Consider the following 20,453-nt stretch of genomic DNA (forward strand, 5'->3'; position numbering starts at 1 on the left):
TTACTAGGTTGACATGGTCATTAGGTCAACACAAGCATAAGGTCGATGAGTTTTCCATGTTGTTTTTTGGTGTCTACGTCGAGACAGGGACACCCTACAAGTGAACCGCTTTGCTCCCCACGCTACGCTCAGCACACCATTATATTCTCACTCTATGTCCACTTGGATAGTAAAGTATGAAAACCACCTTTGTTTTTTTTTAAATAAACTTGAAAAACTTTCACCCTTTTCTCAAGTCAAACCTTTCCATGTCAACCTAATGCTTGTGTCATCTTATTTGACTGTCGACCTAATGACCACAACCCATGCTGACAGTTCCTCATGCAATGTTGCTTGGCTTTATAAAAAAAAAAATTTGCATAGGGGTAATAATCCCGGAATCCCGTGTTTGGAAGCTTCAATCCAGGGATTCAAATCCCAACGATTTTAGGCTAAAATCCCAGAATCCCAACAATCCCAGGATTGGCCTTCCTAGTCATAATGTATATGCCTTATTGTATAATGGGAGGGATTTACAGACATGGAACAGGGTTCTACAGCCTAATTCAGACCTGTTAGCAAGGTGGCAATTTTTGCAGATTGCCCCACCTCCAGGTTCTGATTGGCCCACCGGCCACTCAGTTTAAGAAAATGGATGACCATCAAAAGGTAAAATCATCGATGGTCATCCATTGCAACGTACACAGCTATTGATGAGTGACTGTACTTTCCCCATCAATGGCAAAGTAACGATGGCCATCTCTAGTGACATGTGCACAGAGAGTTCGATTCAAACGGAAATCTAAATGACAGTGTAAATATAAAGCAGCCACCTGGGCTAACAGCACAGCAATAGAGGTGCAAGGAGGGTTGGGAAGCGATGGTTGTTGATTCTTCGGTACTTGTTTCCTAGCAAGGCCACAATCGCGGGCATCGGGTGTCATTTTTAGTGGTCTGCGACGCGACCGACGCGATGCCCCCGATTTTCCCATTGAAATGCATTGAAAAAAGTCAAAATCGCGTCGGTCGCGTCGTATGCGGCTAAAAAAGGCTTAAATGGTCCAGACGCGATGCCCCCGATTTCCCATAGGAAACAATGTTAAATGCCTCAATTTAGCCGCGATGCCCCCGATTTCCTATAGGAAACAATGTTAAATGCCTCAATTTCACCAAATCATCATAGGGAACAATGGTAAATGGGCCAGAAACCCCCAAAAAACACCCCATAACAGTGAAATGTCCCCACAAAAGTAGTTTACGCCACCCCACGATCAACGCAAACCCGAAGCGTGGCGAGCGCAGCGAGCCAGCGAGGGGCGGCGGTACGCGTCCTCCGACCTTTTCATTCCCCCACTATCCACGTCGGCATGGAGTTGAGAATAGAATAGTGTGGCGAGCGCAGCGAGCCACCGAGCCCGAAGCGTGGCGAGCGCAGTGAGCCCCGCGAGGGGACGCGGATACCTTCACAGGTAAACGCGTCCCTTCGCGGCCTTCACAGGTTATCCGCGTCCCCTCACGGGGCTCGCTGCGCTCGCCACGCTTCGGGCTTGGTGGCTCGCCACACTATTCTATTCTCAACTCCACGCCGACGTGGATAGTGGGGGTATGAAAAGGTCGGAGGACGCGTACCGCTGCGCTCGCCACGCTTCGGGTTCGCGTTGATCGTGGGGTGGCGTAAACTACTTTTGGGGGGACATTTCACTGTTCAGGGGTGTTTTGGGGGGTTTCTGGCCCATTTACCATTGTTCCCTATGATGATTTGGGTAAATTGAGCCATTTAACATTGTTTCCTATGGGAAATCGGGGGCATCGCGGGTAAATTGAGGCATTTAACATTGTTCCCTATGGGGAAATCGCGGGCATCGTCGGTACAATCGCACCCGATTTTTTAGTGCATGTGATGGCCGCGATGCCCCCGATTTTTACTCACGATCATGATCGTTGTGGCCGTGCTAGGAAACAAGTACCGATTCTTCTTCTCAACTATAAAGTTATAATAACTAAAGAACATTAAGTAATAGTAAACATGGGGAGAGGTACCTGTGCACAAGCTCCACTAAATACAGTAATAATGATACAAAATTTTCCATGATAAATTGTAGATGTGCCTCAGCACTAATCAAGTGTGTGGAGGTGCTCCCCAGAAGCTCAATTTGATGTAAACAAAGGAGAAAGTGAAAGCCCTCTTTTGTTTGGGGGCATGCTTAAAAATAGACTTAAAGGTGCCCATACACTGCTGCGATGTCTCACAACAATTTACGTCCACCCAATACCCCGCGAGCCGCCCAGGACCTCCTCGGGAGGCAGGGACGTATGCAATCCATCACAATTTGTTGTGATGGATCGCATGCATCCCTGCTCGGCTCGCTGTCGGGAAGGAGGTCCCAGGTCGGGTGGGAGGACGGCCAGCAGGTCTGACCACCGTCTCCGGTCCGATGCGCACGGGACCGCTCATTGGACCTGATGGGACAACAAACTGACCCGATTTGATGGCCCGATTTGGCCAAAATCAGCTCAGAGTATGGGCACATTTAGCATTTAATTAGTAATAATTAAAAAAAAAATTTGGGACAATGGTCCCTAAACATAATACACATATACAGGTACACACAACACTGAGACAATACTTACATGCTTAGTTCAATCATTTTGCTGGTATGCAAAAGGATTATGTCAAATTTATATAACAAAAAAGAAATTCTTTCAGGACAAAAAAATGGATCCTGATTCACTCAAAGAACTTGCAAAATATCTGTTATTGTTGAAACCTAGACAATGTTATTTGTACACCTTATACTGTGGTCAGTCAGGGCTGTTAATCTGTACTAGCTAGGTGAGCACCATCTAGTGGTCACAGTATAAATGTCTACTTTTTTTTTTTCACAGGAAAAGGGAGGTAAGGAAGAAGAGTAAAGAAAGGGAAAAGAGGGGAGAAAAAAAAAAAGAGTGAAAAGAAACCCCCTGCAAACTGGTATCACCACAGTTACTGCTGCTGCTTGATTATTTTTCGGGGCAGTGCAATCCTTTTCAATCCTTTCTATTTTTGTTATATAAATTTGACATAATCCTCTTGAACATTAAATGATGTCAGATCTATTTCGTCAAAATTCAACAACTACCAAAAACTTGTAACTTGTCAAAATAGGCTAATATAGGGCCTTATTCAGACATGATCGCGAAGCACTTTTTTTTCCAAATGCACAAACCATGTGCACTGCAGGTGGGGCAGATGTAACATGTGCAGAGATTTAATTTTGAACACCACCCCCCCCCCCCCCATATAAATCTAAACTGCATAATAACAATAAATCAGCCATTTTTTACCCTGCAGAGAAACAAAATAACTCACCCAAATCTTACTCTCTCTGCACATTACATCAGCCCCACCTGTGGTGCAGCACGGTTTTGTCCATTTGCAAATATTGCAGCCTTGCTAACAGGGCTGAATCTGGACTTTATATTCAAGATGAGCTATATACTTAAGGTGTGTACACACAGAAGCCGTTGGTGCGTCGATATATATCGCTTGTACACATTTAACTGGCGATATATCTGTGAATGGCATAGTTCAGATATACCTTAAGATATAATGGCGCATTGTTCTGTGTCTATGGGCGATCCGCTGACCAACCATACACCCAGGGCCGGATTTGTGCCTAGGCCCGTGAGGCACCGGCCTCAGGGCGGCACTAATTAAGGGCGGCAGGCAGGCTGACATTCTGTTAAATGGCACAGCGGGTGGGCAGTGGCGAGTGACGAGCGCCGCCGTCGCAAATTATCCTATGTCGGCGGCAGCGCCGCTCATCACCCGCCACTGCCCACCACTCTGCCATGCATTACATCACCGCTTAGTGGCTGGATCCGACGGTCCCCCTGCGTGTCCGAAAATGGCTCATTGCTGCCGGCTCCCGCCCATTGGCTACTCCACACACACAGTCTATTGGCTGCTGTGTATCCAGCAGCTGAGCTGATTGGCGCGCAGATCCTTCCTGCGCTCAGTCAGTCACAGTGTGTGAGCCGGAGAGAGACTGATGCTAATCACTGTACTAATAAGTGCCTCCCTCCGGGTCCTCCGTACAGTGAGCAGTCCAGAGTGCTTAAAAAAATATGAAGGTGGGCTACAGTTAAATTTTTATGAAATATATAAATAACAAAATATATATACATTTATGATTACATTAAAACAGGGTTGCCGACCCTCCCGGAATTACCGGGAGGATCCCGAAAATCTGGTCCTCCTCCCGGCCCCCCGGAAAGGTGGGCAACCCTCCCGGATTCTGGGGGACCCCCACGCCACCCCCCGATTGCGGCGTCTTCCCCATACCTTTGGATTGAAATCCATCAATCCGCGGGTCTCAGAGGAGGGGGCGGAGCTAAAATCGTGTCATTTTAGCCCCGCGCCCTCCACGTAGATCTGTGAATTGGGGTTTTTACCATCCTGGGGGCGGGGCTTAATGATGTATAGCTCAAGCCCCGCCCCCGAACTGCAGCTGGAAGTCTCCTCTCGGACAGAAAAAGTCAGCAACCCTGCATTAAAATAGGGGGGGGGCAAAAAATGTTGTGCCTAGGGGCGGCCTGGCCCCTAAATTCGCCCCTGCATACACCCGCTGCCGGAGTCACCGGTGACCAATAGCTCAATGGGCGGACGCATTCAAATGCACCCGCCCAGTTGTGATGTCAGTCCCGACAGATCGAGCATTGTGTATGGAGAACACATTGTCCGATCAGTCTGTAGATATATCTGCAGATCAATTGATCTGGAAATATACACTTATGTTGAAAAGGGCGCTTCTATAATGAGACACCTTGAAAAAGAACCACTAAGGTTCGAAAAGCGTCGGTGGAGTTCCCTTTGCACATACCTGTGGAGGCAAACAGCTGTTGGAGCTGAAAGGACGTGGACTAGAAGTGGACAAGGAACAGGGGCCCCGGTAAAACTTGTTCCACAAAACTTCAACATCATTCCGTCCAGCCCTAACCGGCTCCATACAGCTCAGTAGCCCCATTTTTTCCAGTTGATTTTAATTGTGTATTTTACAATAAAGGATACTTGTTTATACATACAAGGATCCAGAATTCATTTAATCCACTTTGTTTGGGAGAGGAAACGGACGGGAGAAAGAACCTGTTCTATGCGCCCTGAAATCCACTACTCTGTGAGTATATGGTTTAGGGGGAGCACCCCGTCTCTTATCATCTGATTGCAGTTTGATGACCTTGGGAGTATCATTTGATATGCGATTTGATCTGCTGATTTGGTGAGTGTTACTGTAAGGGGGAGGTACCCCGATTGAATTAAATTGAATAACACCATAGGATTGTCTACATTATATCGATAGAGTGATTGATACTCCGAAACAGGATTACACAAGGGGAACGGCCCTTTTTCTTTTGTCATTTCATATTCCTCAACAAGAAAAGTACAAAGGAAAATTACATCAGGATACATTGGAAGTTACAGGGGTGTATTAGCCTCTTTTTCCTTTTTGTTCCATTATAGAAGCGCCCTTATTCCCATTTCAAAACATTCTTCCCCACACATTGTTCATGGCAGGAAGACTAGGTGGTCTCCTTTGGTTTTGGAAAGAATATAGGCAGCTAAGAGCACAGACTAAACTTTTCCCAATATACAAAACAAAACTTGGTACTTATGTATTATCTGGGCTCCCATGTTAAATGCACCCCATTTTTTCATACCCCTACTATCCAACTATGCATGGAAATGATTTTATATAGTGTGGCGAGCGCAGCGAGCCACCGTGCCCGAAGCGTGGCGAGCGCAGCGAGCCCTGCAAGGGGACGCGGTCTCATAAGAAAAACGGGAGCCCAGATATTACATAAGTACCCAAAACTTATGTTGAAAAGTTTGGGGTCACTTAGATATTTCCTTATTTTTGAAAGAAAAGCACAGTTTTTTCAATGAGGATTAAATTAAATGACTATACTAGCTGCAAATATCTGGTTTTGGAAGGTACTGTATATCTACATAGGTGTATAGAGGCCCATTTCCAGCAACCGTCACTCCAGTGTAATGGTACATTGTGATTACCAGAAAACACTTGCGCAAATATTTATAGCACAGCTGAAAACGGGTTTGCTCAGTAGAGATTTGAGCTAGATGAGTATCTGGAGAATCACATTTGCGGGTTTGATTATACTCTCAAAATGGCCAGAGAAATAGAACTTTCATATGAAACTTGACAATCTATTCTTGTTCTTAAGGTGCGTACACACGGGGCAATATGATTTCTGGCAATATATTGCTCAGCAATCATATTGCTCAGTGTTCCGTTTTCATCCGCGACCAGAGATGGTCGCAGCTGAAAATGTCACACTGCCGGGAGAAGAGGCAGTGGAAGTCGCTGGTCGGAGAAGCATGCTCCTCCGACCAGCAACCATTCAGGGGCTGAAAACGGGAGCGCGCACCCGGCGATTTATCGCTGGTGCACACTCCAATCACTGGCAATATGGTCGCTCATATTTCCAGCGATATTTGCTATAACCGCCCGCATGTGTACACAGCATTAGAAATGAAGGCTATTCCATGTGAGAAATTGCCAATAAACTGAACATTTCCTACAACGGTGTGTACTACACCCTTCAGAGAACAGCACAAATGGGCTCTACCCAGAGGAGGCCCCGATGCACAACTGAGCAAGACAAGTACATTAGAGTCTCTAGTTTGAGAAATAGACACCTCACAGGTCCTCAACTGACAGCTTCATTAAATGGTACCCGCAAAACACCAGTGAATATACCAGTGTATACCCAGCTTTAAATACACTACAGTATGCGCCACAAAAAAGGCCAATTTATTAAAAGTAAAATTGTTATGCTTTCTTTGATTGGCACAGCCCAAAGCCATTAGCGGTGTGGATCAAAGGATTGAAAGTAGAGGTACAGCCCCGTTTTCCGGCACCTGAGGGTCCAAAACCTCTTTTAATTCTAGCATATCAGGTGCTGGGGGAACTTGGGCTGCGGGAGAGTTTAGAGGAGCAGTGGGAGGTAATCGTGCTGTGGGCGAGGGAGATGCACAGCATTTAGTAGGCAGACAGTGGCAGGTGAAATGGGGGAAAAGTCACTCTGTGGGGGTGGGAGACCAGATTCGCTCAGGGGATACCACTGATAATCTGGTGAAACAAATAAGACACAGTGTTGGTATCACAGGTGCCGGATTATATGTGGTATACCTGTATTATAGTCTAGTCTTTAAATCAACACCAAATGGTTGACGTGCTTAAGGTGTACAGGATCAACATGACAATAGTCTACATGTTTTTTTGGGCCAAATCTGGTACATTTCATGTTATAGGACCACTATCAGTACAAAACCACAAGTGTCCACCTATGTCATGGTGACCTTTTGAAATTGTTAACCATATATTATCTATCGATCAATCATTCAGATACTAGCCATTAGAACACATTTCTTCAACCTATGGCCCTCCAGATGTTGTGGAACTACATTTCCCAGCAAGTCCTGACAGTTTTGGCATGCTCTTATAGGAAAAAAATGTGGCAATGCATGTTGGAACATGTAGTTTCGCAACATCCGGAGGGCCATAGGTTGAAGACCCATGCATTAGACGTAGCCGTTCTACTGTGACTTAAGGAAACCAATCCAAGCGGCCCTTAGTTTCTCATCTCAAATATTTCACAGTTTTACCTGTGATTTCTGCTGCCCTGCAGCCTCAGTTGGCACGGCACTTTGGAGAGGTACAATATAATTACTGCAGAGGGAAACTAAAGTACAGCATAGATCTATTAATGCATTCAGTTTTTACCAGGCCATGGACATTGCACCTAATCAGAATGTGCAATGGAATATGGCAACTGTAGAGGTAATAATGAGAACACCACAGCAGCAGGCCAGGTAATTCCAAACCTCTAGTATCCAAAGTTCTGGATTAATGACTACTAGATATGTGTAGTTCCACTCAGTATGATACAAGACACAACCCGAATTGTAACAGAAGGAACAAATAATGCTGCCTATGAAGAGGAAGAATGAGGCAGGGGGTTGCGCAACTACAATAGTAGTTATTTTTTAAGATCTTTATGATTATCTGCAAAACGCAGCACCAGAATGGAGCAGAAATGGAATCTAAATGACTTTGGCCATGGAATGATTATTCAGTGCCAGGTGGGGGGGGGGGTTAGTTTCTCAGAAACTGCAGAGTCTGGAATGTCAGCTATTGAATATTGATCTCACCATGTGAATGATAACCACTCACGATAACAAATGGCTGCATCATATATGAATCCAAGGCACAGGCACTCCAGATCACTGGACACTCTGTAGCTTTACCCATTGTGGGAGCCCAAATTGGTACTTTGTGTTATGTGCAGTACCAGAGCACCCACCCGCTCCAAAGTATTCAGGCCTATTTCTAAAAAGCAACTGAGTGATGCTACCATGTAAACAAGAACCAGAAGACTAAAGCATAACGGACGGTAAACAGTTCAAGTTTCCAATTCCTAGGAAATTGCACAGGTGCACTCACTACTCACAGATACATCGCCCAGGTCACCTACACGGGGCACAGGTGCACTCACTTCTCACGGATACATCGCCCAGGTCACCTAGCCGGGGCACAGGTGCACTCACTTCTCACGGATACATCGCCCAGGTCACCTAGCCGGGGCACAGGTGCACTCACTTCTCACGGACACATCTCCCAGGTCACCTAGCCGGGGCACAGGTGCACTCACTTCTCACGGACACATCTTCCTGGTCACCTAGCCGGGGCACAGGTGCACTCACTTCTCACGGAAACATCTCCCAGGTCACCTACACGGGGCACAGGTGCACTCACTTCTCACGGATTCATCTCCCAGGTCACCTAGCCGGGGCACAGGTGCACTCACTTCTCACGGATACATCTCCCAGGTCACCTAGCCGGGGCACAGGTGCACTCACTTCTCACGGATACATCTCCCAGGTCACCTACACGGGGCACAGGTGCACTCACTTCTCACGGATACATCTCCCAGGTCACCTAGCCGGTTCACTCACTTCTCACAGATACATCTCCCAGCTCACCTAGCCAGTTTGTATGGGGAGGAAAAATCATAGACATTAACTATGCAGTGCATCACTCCCCATTCTCTTATATGGTCCCTGTGCCTCTTTAACAACCTTGAGATGCCTCCACATAAAGGGCGAGATGTATTAAGCTTTGAAAAGTGATGAAGTGGAAAGTGATAAACCACCATCACGTTTCATGCTTAGTACATCTAGCCCAAAGTAATTTTCCCAAAAATCTTCATGTTCAGACATGCAAAATTCTGTCATATATGTGGTTTATTACACCCTACTTTATCATGGGAAATGTCCACAAGCCTTGCAGTTGATGGTTAGATTCATCAGCGTCTGCTATTATTGGAGGCGCCTGACTTTTGGCTTCTATAAACCCTAACACTACAATTAGTACATAAGATAAATCACTCATACTGCACATCCATGGCCTACATATTGTGACCCTATAGCACAACGTGCAAATGTCCAGACCCAATTGTCCAAATCATTATATAAAAAGATACAAATGATTAAGAGCCTTGCTATACTGTTATTGCTTCTTAGTAGCTGTATGTAACAGAGTCCATGGATGCCTTCCCCCTAAATGCCAAACAATTGGAATGTGGATAAATAGATAATATTATAGGTCCTCAGGCATTAGGTCAACACTATGGGGTATAATCAATGCGGGGGGCAAGTGGCTGGCGGCGAGCAGTGCCGATAGCTCGCCATCAGAGTGTTCAATGACCCCACCCTCACTTGCTGTTTCCACCTTGCCTGCTCCCTGAGGCGAGTCAAAATAGCAAATCCTCGCCGGATTTCACTGGAACTTAGAATACGGCGAGCAGCCGGACGGCGAGGATGGCTTTTCCTCACAAAAAAAAAGCCATCCTCGCCGTACAAAGCCCCATCACCCCCCACATTGAATACCGCCCTATATGGTCGACATACATTATCTAGACAGGTGCAAAAGGTGGACATGTAAATGGTAGACACTTGTCTTTTGTTATTCACCTAAAAGTAGGATCTTTCCTCTTATGTGACCGCAGTCATCGAAATGCATTAATTCGACCACATAAGGTCGACATGGATTAGGCAGACACCTCAATTCCGGCACAAGCATTAGGTTGATGGTGTCTATGTCGATAAAGTGGTTTCACTTTTATTTTGTCCTGATTGTCGATATGGACACCATATTGGTGTTGGGCGCGGTGCACTATTCTATTCTCCCTCCACGCCCTAGTGGATATTAGGACATGAAATACCGCCTGTCGACACGTCAGCTCAAAAAAATAAGGTGAAAAACACCATTGTCAACCTTTTGACTGTCGACCAAGACACTGCTGACCTAATGCTTGTGTCAATATTCCAACCATGTTGACATATTTCAGGTGCTGACCTAAGCCATGTCGACACCTGATGACCGCATACCGTAAAAACTTGCACCCTTGCTCGGTATGCTTCAGGATAGTATTTCCAATAGACGTTCACATGGATAGCAAATAAAGCAGATATTGAAGAAAAAAACACGTGTTTTCAACTTATAAAGTGTCGACCTTTTACATTCCCGCCTAATGCACGTCGACCTATCATCCGGGGAATAAATATTTGACACAGTTGCATCGTTATGGAGAGCATTGTGGACATCGGGACAATACGCAACAGCATTCCAGCAGCCACTAGAAGGGGAGGAAACAAGAACACACACGCCGTTCCACTGCAAAGTGAAACCAAACATTTTATTTGTGCTAAATGAAAAAAAAAAAGAAAAGAAATACTCAAAAATAATTTCTTTATACATTGTACCGGTTTACAGAATTCTAATCAAGCAATCATTAGTGCCAAAGCTGTGCTACTTCTCTCGGTCATCTGTCCTGCTTCTAGTAAGCAATACAAAAAAATGATCTGTGCTGCCATCGAATTGCTAAAATTGTATATGTAAATCACATGGGTATGTTCAGTTTGATTTTAATGTGGATTCATAAAATACTTTGCAAAATTAAAAAAAAATTAAAAAAACAAAAAAAAAAGTGAGTGTATATTTTACATAGCTTGTGCAGCCAAATATATACACTTTCTAAAAAAAAAAATGTCTAAATACTGTAAGTCATAGAAATAGATTTGCGGAGCACTAACTAGATTTACCTAAAACGGATACAATTAAATCTTAAGATCCATTTACAATACATTCCACAAACAAGGATTTCCACATTTCACTACCATGTCATTAATGGATGAGAATTTGGTTTTGTGACTTTGCATCAGTTACGGTCTATGCGCAATGGACAGAGAACGCATGTTGGGTTTTATGTATATAGCTAGCTAGAAAATATATACGTGAGTTACAGGCACTGAATAACTTCGACCAACCTCCGGACAGGCGAAACGCGTCCTTACTAGCGCATGATTCCTACATTTAACATTCTGCGTCCATAGGCTGTTTTCTGCAATACAACATGCTGTTACATCAGATTACTGCTCTGTTATTAGACAAAACAAAGTCACTGGTTTCCATGGCATGTGTCTACTGTGTAACGCAGATGGGCGTATGCGATGTGCACTCACCAGCGGCTGGAGTTTAAGATTATGTAGTGATTTATGTATGGGATACTATTGCAAAACTAATGAAGTTCAACCCATCATGCTCTAGAACCCATATGCACACTCCACGGAAAAAAAAAGAAAAAATATATAAGTATCCCTTTTATTATATAAGCCTAAAAGAAAGAGCATTTGAGCAGCATGATATAGCATTTAGTAAGGTTGTCTCGCTCATTACAGAGCAGCAAATCCCCCCCCCGCCAGGGTAGTAACGTACACGTGGCTTCCGTAAACATGAAGTGGGGGGGCGGAATCATGTGGGGACGTTAACGCTGTAATACCCACAACACTGGCTGTATTCGGAGACAAACATTTACAACACAATTAGACAGTGAAGCCTATGTAACCTCAGTGCAAATAAAGTCAAATCCGAATATGACAGGTAAGCCTTTGGCTTTGAGTAAACTGTTCCATGTTATGAGTCCAACTCAAGATGCAGAGCCTGCAGAGGACATGCACTAGGGCTGAGGGGGAGGGTGCACTGAATTGTGGGAAGTGGAGGACTGAGACACGGTTGACTGGACTGCAGGTTGTGCTGGCGGAGGCGGAGGGGGCGGAGGCTGCACTGGAGTCTGGGTGTTCGGTGATGGAGGAGGAGTGGGACGCTTAAACTTGTCGGGGCTGTTGCTCCTTCGCGGGGAGGGTCTCTGTAACACAGAATTATATATAAATAGAGGACCATATACAACCAGAGTGTGGGATGTACCCACAAACATAAATCAGCTCAATCTAATAAAACAAGTCACGGTCAACCGCTAAGGTTTGTTTCATCTGTTAAACAATGTTTAATCAGTTCCTTCAGTTACCTGCATTATACAAACAAACCCTTAGAAGCTGCTCTCCTAGTTAAATCACAAGGTTATACATGTTACCCTAAACTCTGCAGAGAGCATTTGCCTGTGACTCCCATCCGCATACAGCTTTCACTGCTGTATAATGGGCATCATGTGTGGGGCATATGTACAATGGGCATCATGTGTGGGGCATATGTACAATGGGCATCATGTGTGGGGCATATGTACAATGGGCATCATGTGTGGGGCATATGTACAATGGGCATCATGTGTGGGACATATGTACAATGGGCATCATGTGTGGGGCATATGTACATTGGGCATCATGTGTGGGGCATATGTACAATGGGCATCATGTGTGGGGCATATGTACAATGGGCATCATGTGTGGGGCATATGTACAATGGGCATCATGTGTGGGGCATATGTACAATGGGCATCATGTGTGGGGCATATGTACAATGGGCATCATGTGTGGGGCATATGTACAATGGGCATCATGTGTGTGGCATATGTACAATGGGCATCTGTATAATGGGCATATGTACAATGGGCATCATGTGTGGGGCATATGTACAATGGGCATCATGTGTGGGGCATATGTACAATGGGCATCTGTATAATGGGCATATGTACAATGGGCATCATGTGTGGGGCATATGTACAATGGGCATCATGTGTGGGGCATATGTACAATGGGCATCATGTGTGGGGCATATGTACAATGGGCATCATGTGTGGGGCATATGTACAATGGGCATCATGTGTGGGGCATATGTACAATGGGCATCATGTGTGGGGCATATGTACAATGGGCATCATGTGTGGGGCATATGTACAATGGGCATCATGTGTGGGGCATATGTACAATGGGCATCATGTGTGGGGCATATGTACAATGGGCATCATGTGTGGGGCATATGTACAATGGGCATCATGTGTGGGGCATATGTACAATGGGCATCATGTGTGGGGCATATGTACAATGGGCATCATGTGTGGGGCATATGTACAATGGGCATCATGTGTGGGGCATATGTACAATGGGCATCATGTGTGGGGCATATGTACAATGGGCATCATGTGTGGGGCATATGTACAATGGGCATCATGTGTGGGGCATATGTACAATGGGCATCATGTGTGGGGCATATGTACAATGGGCATCATGTGTGGGGCATATGTACAATGGGCATCATGTGTGGGGCATATGTACAATGGGCATCATGTGTGGGGCATATGTACAATGGGCATCATGTGTGGGGCATATGTACAATGGGCATCATGTGTGGGGCATATGTACAATGGGCATCATGTGTGGGGCATATGTACAATGGGCATCATGTGTGGGGCATATGTACAATGGGCATCATGTGTGGGGCATATGTACAATGGGCATCATGTGTGGGGCATATGTACAATGGGCATCATGTGTGGGGCATATGTACAATGGGCATCATGTGTGGGGCATATGTACAATGGGCATCATGTGTGGGGCATATGTACAATGGGCATCATGTGTGGGGCATATGTACAATGGGCATCATGTGTGGGGCATATGTACAATGGGCATCATGTGTGGGGCATATGTACAATGGGCATCATGTGTGGGGCATATGTACAATGGGCATCATGTGTGGGGCATATGTACAATGGGCATCATGTGTGGGGCATATGTACAATGGGCATCATGTGTGGGGCATATGTACAATGGGCATCATGTGTGGGGCATATGTACAATGGGCATCATGTGTGGGGCATATGTACAATGGGCATCATGTGTGGGGCATATGTACAATGGGCATCATGTGTGGGGCATATGTACAATGGGCATCATGTGTGGGGCATATGTACAATGGGCATCATGTGTGGGGCATATGTACAATGGGCATCATGTGTGGGGCATATGTACAATGGGCATCATGTGTGGGGCATATGTACAATGGGCATCATGTGTGGGGCATATGTACAATGGGCATCATGTGTGGGGCATATGTACAATGGGCATCATGTGTGGGGCATATGTACAATGGGCATCATGTGTGGGGCATATGTACAATGGGCATCATGTGTGGGGCATATGTACAATGGGCATCATGTGTGGGGCATATGTACAATGGGCATCATGTGTGGGGCATATGTACAATGGGCATCATGTGTGGGGCATATGTACAATGGGCATCATGTGTGGGGCATATGTACAATGGGCATCATGTGTGGGGCATATGTACAATGGGCATCATGTGTGGGGCATATGTACAATGGGCATCATGTGTGGGGCATATGTACAATGGGCATCATGTGTGGGGCATATGTACAATGGGCATCATGTGTGGGGCATATGTACAATGGGCATCATGTGTGGGGCATATGTACAATGGGCATCATGTGTGGGGCATATGTACAATGGGCATCATGTGTGGGGCATATGTACAATGGGCATCATGTGTGGGGCATATGTACAATGGGCATCATGTGTGGGGCATATGTACAATGGGCATCATGTGTGGGGCATATGTACAATGGGCATCATGTGTGGGGCATATGTATGTGGGGCATATGTACAATGGGCATCATGTGTGGGGCATATGTACAATGGGCATCATGTGTGGGGCATATGTACAATGGGCATCATGTGTGGGGCATATGTACAATGGGCATCATGTGTGGGGCATATGTACAATGGGCATCATGTGTGGGGCATATGTACAATGGGCATCATGTGTGGGGCATATGTACAATGGGCATCATGTGTGGGGCATATGTACAATGGGCATCATGTGTGGGGCATATGTACAATGGGCATCATGTGTGGGGCATATGTACAATGGGCATCATGTGTGGGGCATATGTACAATGGGCATCATGTGTGGGGCATATGTACAATGGGCATCATGTGTGTGGCATATGTACAATGGGCATCATGTGTGTGGCATATGTATAATGGGGCATCATGTGTGGGGCATATGTATAATGGGGCATCACGTTGTGGGGCATATGAAGAATGGGCATATGTAGAATGGGCATCATGTGTGTGGCATATGTATAATCGGCATCATGTGTGGCATATGTATAATGGGCATCATGTGTGGCATTTTTATAATGGAGCATCATGTATGTGGCATATGTTTAATGGAGCGTCACGCTGTGGGACGTTTGCATAATGGAGCGTCACATTGTGGGGCATATGTACTGTATAATGGGCATATGTATAATGGGCATCATGTGTGTGGTATATGTATAATGAGCATCCAGGTGTGGGGCATATGTATAATGGAGCATCACGGTGTGGGGCATATGTATAATGGAGCATCACAGTATGCGGCATAGGTATAATGGGCATCACGGACTGCACTATTGGGGTCATGTGTATCTGCCACTGTACTATTGGGGGCATATGTGTATCACACCTCCATTTTCCATGGCCGCACCCCATGTGACTACAGCTCTTAGAGAGCTGACCATGCCCTCATATTGGAAAAAATGGGGGATGTAGCCTCGCAGGAGTTCCACGGTAGTAGGTGAACCCTCTAATTTTGGGCGCGTGCCTTCAGCACGCGCAGATGTCTCCTCTCCTCTGCCTTGTGTTGGGAGGTATGTTTGTGACATATTGGACATAGCAGTGTGTGGCATATTGTGTCTGGGGCATTGCAGTGTGTGGCATAAGGTGTCAGGGGCATTACGGTGTGTGGCATAATGTGTAAAGGGCATTTTTTTGGATATTATGCAGATTTTTTTTTAAAATGTTAATTTAGTAGCTCTTCGGGCGGTTTATTTTGTCGCGAGTAGCTCCCGCCCCGAAAAAGGTTGGAGACAACTGCCCTAAACCAACCACATACACAAATAGTGCCGTATGAGTGAACACCCCATGTTACAGGTGCAGAATGTACCCACCGAATATGCTGTTCAAACCAATATTTAAATATGGCTTTTAATGAATGGGTCCCATGCTAATCACAGTGTGATTGGAGGGATGATTCATGGTTTACAGGCCAAAGTAGGGAAGAAATAAAGACGTGGACTGCACCACACACACCAAAATCTTTATAACATAAATGTAAAGTGCCAACTTTATTACAGGATTTAATATGCGATTGTAGGTTAGCTGCTGTTCTGTGTGTCTGGAAGAGCTCAGTATTACATGTCAGATCACCATATACTCACTGTTATTCCGTGGGTGGAGCCCATGTGCTGCACGTGTAAACCTGGAGAGTTGAAGTAGGACATTCCAGCTCTAGTGAGCGAGGTAGGTGGTGTGAACCCCACATTATGACTTGCATAGGACAAGCCTAGAACAAAGAACAGAGTTAGCACATACAGTATAGGACCTTCCGGTTTGGTTTAGTTGGAGATGTGTCCAGAGAAGGGAGCCCAAGTAGTAACATCCATCAATGAATGTGTAAAACATTTATCGATACTGATAAATGTGTGCATGGCCTGTTACTAGGCCATGCACACCTTCCCAACACCTTATTGCTGTATTCTCAATACCAGTGTCAGCAGCTAGGAAACACAATGATGTAACGGAGAAATGCTGCCTCTCCTGGTCAGTGGTTTGCATTACATTTACTTTCAATAAACACAGACATGCAACAGCGTTATGGATTGCGCCAGACAATATAATTCTAGTGCATTCCCAAGCACTGTAGGAACAGGGCAGTAAGCAGCCCTGTAGGTGTACTGAAGCAAATGGAGAGAAAGGGAGCAGTTATGCTGTGAAGATTCGACATGACACGTACTGTAACTGAGTATAATCACTCACTTCATTAATATCAAATTCTTATCAATAGCCAAATGTCCCTGATTTATTGCATTTTACTGTACGAGTCCCCACTACAACCATATTGAGTAGCTACCATGTGACTTTGCATCATGTAACTATATATTCTGATAGACTCCACTGGTTATCCCCATATACTACAATGCTATCTTCAGTCACACTTTATCCAATGTAGCCCAAGTCCAATCATTTTTAGTCTGTAAATGAATGAGTTACAAGATACAGGGCAGTGTAGAGACCTTACTAATATCTACACAAGCTATAGGGGCATACACACTGGGCGATTTCAGCCCCTTTTCTAAGCGATCTGAAAAGATTGCATAGAAAAGGAGCATGGAACGCTCCATGTGTATGCCCTGCAGTGATGCCAACGCGCAGTCCCTGCACATCGTTATCACCAGCTGGGTACACTGGCTTTCCCCAGATCGCGGGGCCTTGCCTATTAAGCCCCGCTCAGCACAAACACTGAACACACAGCATCGCAGTGTGCTGTGGGGGTGTCCCGATATGCGCTGAGCACTTGGGCTGCAGTGTGTCGCTCAGCACAAAACGACAGGTCGCCCTGTGTGTACGGGGCTTAAGTCCGCTCATCTATCATATCATTACAGAATCTTCCAGAACCAAAATGCAAATTGGAAAACCAATTACCGGGGGAAATGGGTCGGCTGGAACTTGGGGATGGGGTGTAGGGAATTGGGCTGGACACAGTGCGTGGTCGTAATCCTTGCGCAGACATCTCATTAAAATACCTGTGAAAAAAGCCCCAAAAATTATTCATTAAGAGCTGTAATATGTACTCAGTTAAGTAGAATATTTCAATTTTTAGAGACATTACAATATTTAGAAATAAAAACATACATAAAGGCCTTCCGCTGTGCGACAGAAGCAATTCAATTGTTGTGCTATTTGGGTGCAAGCTCAACAAGTGCTGATATTTCTGCTCATAGCCTGCCGAGCAGACAATGTGCCAATATTGTACTGTTTAGTCACCTAAAGACTATAGTTGGGGTTAGCCGCATTCTGCTTTCGGGTACTTCAGAGGTAATGGGCGTCTGATCAAAGCAACAAAGAAATTGTTTTGACAGTGCCCATTACTTTTGGCATCCACAAAAAAATAAAAAAAATGAACTGAATAACCCTCAAAAGGCCTTATTCAAAGTCACACTCACATCTGCTGCCAAATTGTGTTTTGCAAAATTTGCTGATATGTATTCAGAGTCCTGAATCCATTACCACAGATTTATACTATCCATATCCAAGGTGCAATAGTTCCATCTGATATTGGATCTATGGGTAACACTTACCTTGGCAGCAATTACAGTCTACACACCCCTTATGCTAAGCGCAAATGCTCCGCTACTGCCCAAGTTTGCAAATAGAGATCTAGCTGACTTCCACGCTACAGATCCAGGACAGTTGTGCAGTGCTGATCATCATATCACTGTCTGCAGAAGCCATGCTTCATAACGAGATCGCAGCTCCGCAGACCAGTGCAAAAAGTCAGACAAAAAAAATCCCACCTCTCATCATCCATTTCTAAGCTGGACTCGCTTTCCGACAGCTGCCTGCAGAGGGCTTCCCGTCTCTCCATTTCTCTCTGTAGTTTTCTCTGAAGCCGCAAGTTCTCTTCCCTCATGTGACGTTCCTCCTCCAGATACTGGGCCATTTTCTCAGTGTCTAAAACACAGAAAATAAATACAACTACAGGTTGAGTATCCGTTATCCAAAATATTCCGAAAACCAGTTTCCAAAATGGACTTTTTTTTTTTTGCTAAAAACCTACTGGGGACATGATCGGTAATTGGCACTACTGGGGACATGATCGGTAACTGGCACTTAATATGTGCAAGAATGATTGCTTGCCATTTAAATTCCGTGTCTGAGATAGGACACAAACCTTGTTGTTTCATGCCCAAATAAAATATATTTGTGTGTGTTTGATGTTTATACAACATAAATGCAAGATACCTCATTGAAATACAAAAATATTCCAAAATACAGAATAATCCGTTATTCAAAATGCTTGTGGACCCGAAGCATTTTGGATAAGGGATACTCAGCCTGTACAATGTTACGGCATCCATTTCCAAGTTCAGATATGCACCTAAACATGATGAAATGACACAGAGCACTGACATTTTGGACAAGAGACTAGATGGTGAAAATGCTGAAGAAAGGCAAAGGCCAGACTGCAGATTATGCCGGTGTATGTCCTTGTCCACAGGTTCACCACACATCTATTTAGGGAGAGATCTTGCATACGGATAATAAAACCAGATTAGATATTGATGAGCGTTAAACTTCTGTCATAAATTTCCATATTCTGAGATATATATATATATATATATATATATATATATATATATATATATATATATATATATATATATATACATATATATACATATATATATATATATATACATATATATATTTGCAAAAGTTATGCAAGAAATATGGGCAGCCCACATTTTATCTGGTCACCAACAGAAGAGTCATCACTAAGCCCCGCCCCCATGATGCTAAACCATCGAATTCAGGGATCTCCATGGAGGGGGCGGGGCTAAAATGACACGATTGTGTCATTTTAGCTCTGCCCTCTCCTCTGAGACCCGAGGATTGCGGCATTTTAATGCCGCGATCCGGGGGATAGCGGGGGGCCCCCCTGAATCCGGGAGGGTTGCCCACCCTTCCGGGGGGCCGGGAGGGGCACCCGATTTTCGGGAGACTCCCGGAAATTCCGGGAGGGTCGGCAACCCTGTGGTATACATAAGAGAAAGAAAAGAGCATAAGGAAAGAGGGTATGACACAACGAGGTAGACAGAGAGTGTGGAACAGAGGGTTTGGTGAAGAAGCTGGACTTGGGAGCCTGTTTTGTAGAGAGGTAGAAAGTTAGGGGAGAGGTAGAGAATTGCAGACACAGGAAGCAGCACATAAAAAGTTTTGGAGGTGCGAGTGGGAGGAAGTAATCAGGAAAGGTGAAATGCATTAGTGAAGATGACAGGTGGGAACATTAAATAAAACAAGCCAGACTTAAGCAGTGGCAGAACCACAAGTCCCACCAATAGCTATAACTACATGCTGCCTACCACTGGAATAAGTTAAGTGACCAAGCTCACTTCATCCTGCAATTATTTTCTCTTCCCCTAAATCTCAGTAGGGAAAATGCTTCAAGCAATGAGAGCCATTGGAGGACAACTGGCTAAGGTGAATGTCCCACTTCATGAATGGATAAGGATTCACAGCAGGGAAACCATGTGGGTTTTATAACTGCATAAGT

At 45.0% G+C, this 20,453-nt stretch overlaps 1 protein-coding gene across 2 annotated transcripts in view; it reads right to left on the reverse strand.

Annotated features, from left to right (window-relative positions):
* Nucleotides 1-10,716: 10,716 nt before the first annotated feature.
* Nucleotides 10,717-20,453, reverse strand: part of CCDC6 (coiled-coil domain containing 6) — a 58,424-nt gene continuing 48,687 nt past the window's right edge. For both annotated transcript variants that reach the window (XM_083149126.1, XM_083149127.1), the window contains exons 6-9: nucleotides 18,694-18,850; nucleotides 17,822-17,922; nucleotides 16,558-16,682; nucleotides 10,717-12,246 (exon numbers count right to left, since the gene is read on the reverse strand). In XM_083149126.1, coding sequence (XP_083005252.1) covers nucleotides 12,058-12,246; nucleotides 16,558-16,682; nucleotides 17,822-17,922; nucleotides 18,694-18,850 — 572 coding nt within the window. In that variant the 3' untranslated portion in view covers nucleotides 10,717-12,057. The remainder of the gene's footprint in view (nucleotides 12,247-16,557; nucleotides 16,683-17,821; nucleotides 17,923-18,693; nucleotides 18,851-20,453) is intronic.

Source organism: Crinia signifera, chromosome 6 (genome assembly GCF_055691185.1).
Source record: "Crinia signifera chromosome 6, ASM5569118v1, whole genome shotgun sequence".
In the NCBI taxonomy this organism is placed as follows: domain Eukaryota; kingdom Metazoa; phylum Chordata; class Amphibia; order Anura; family Myobatrachidae; genus Crinia; species Crinia signifera.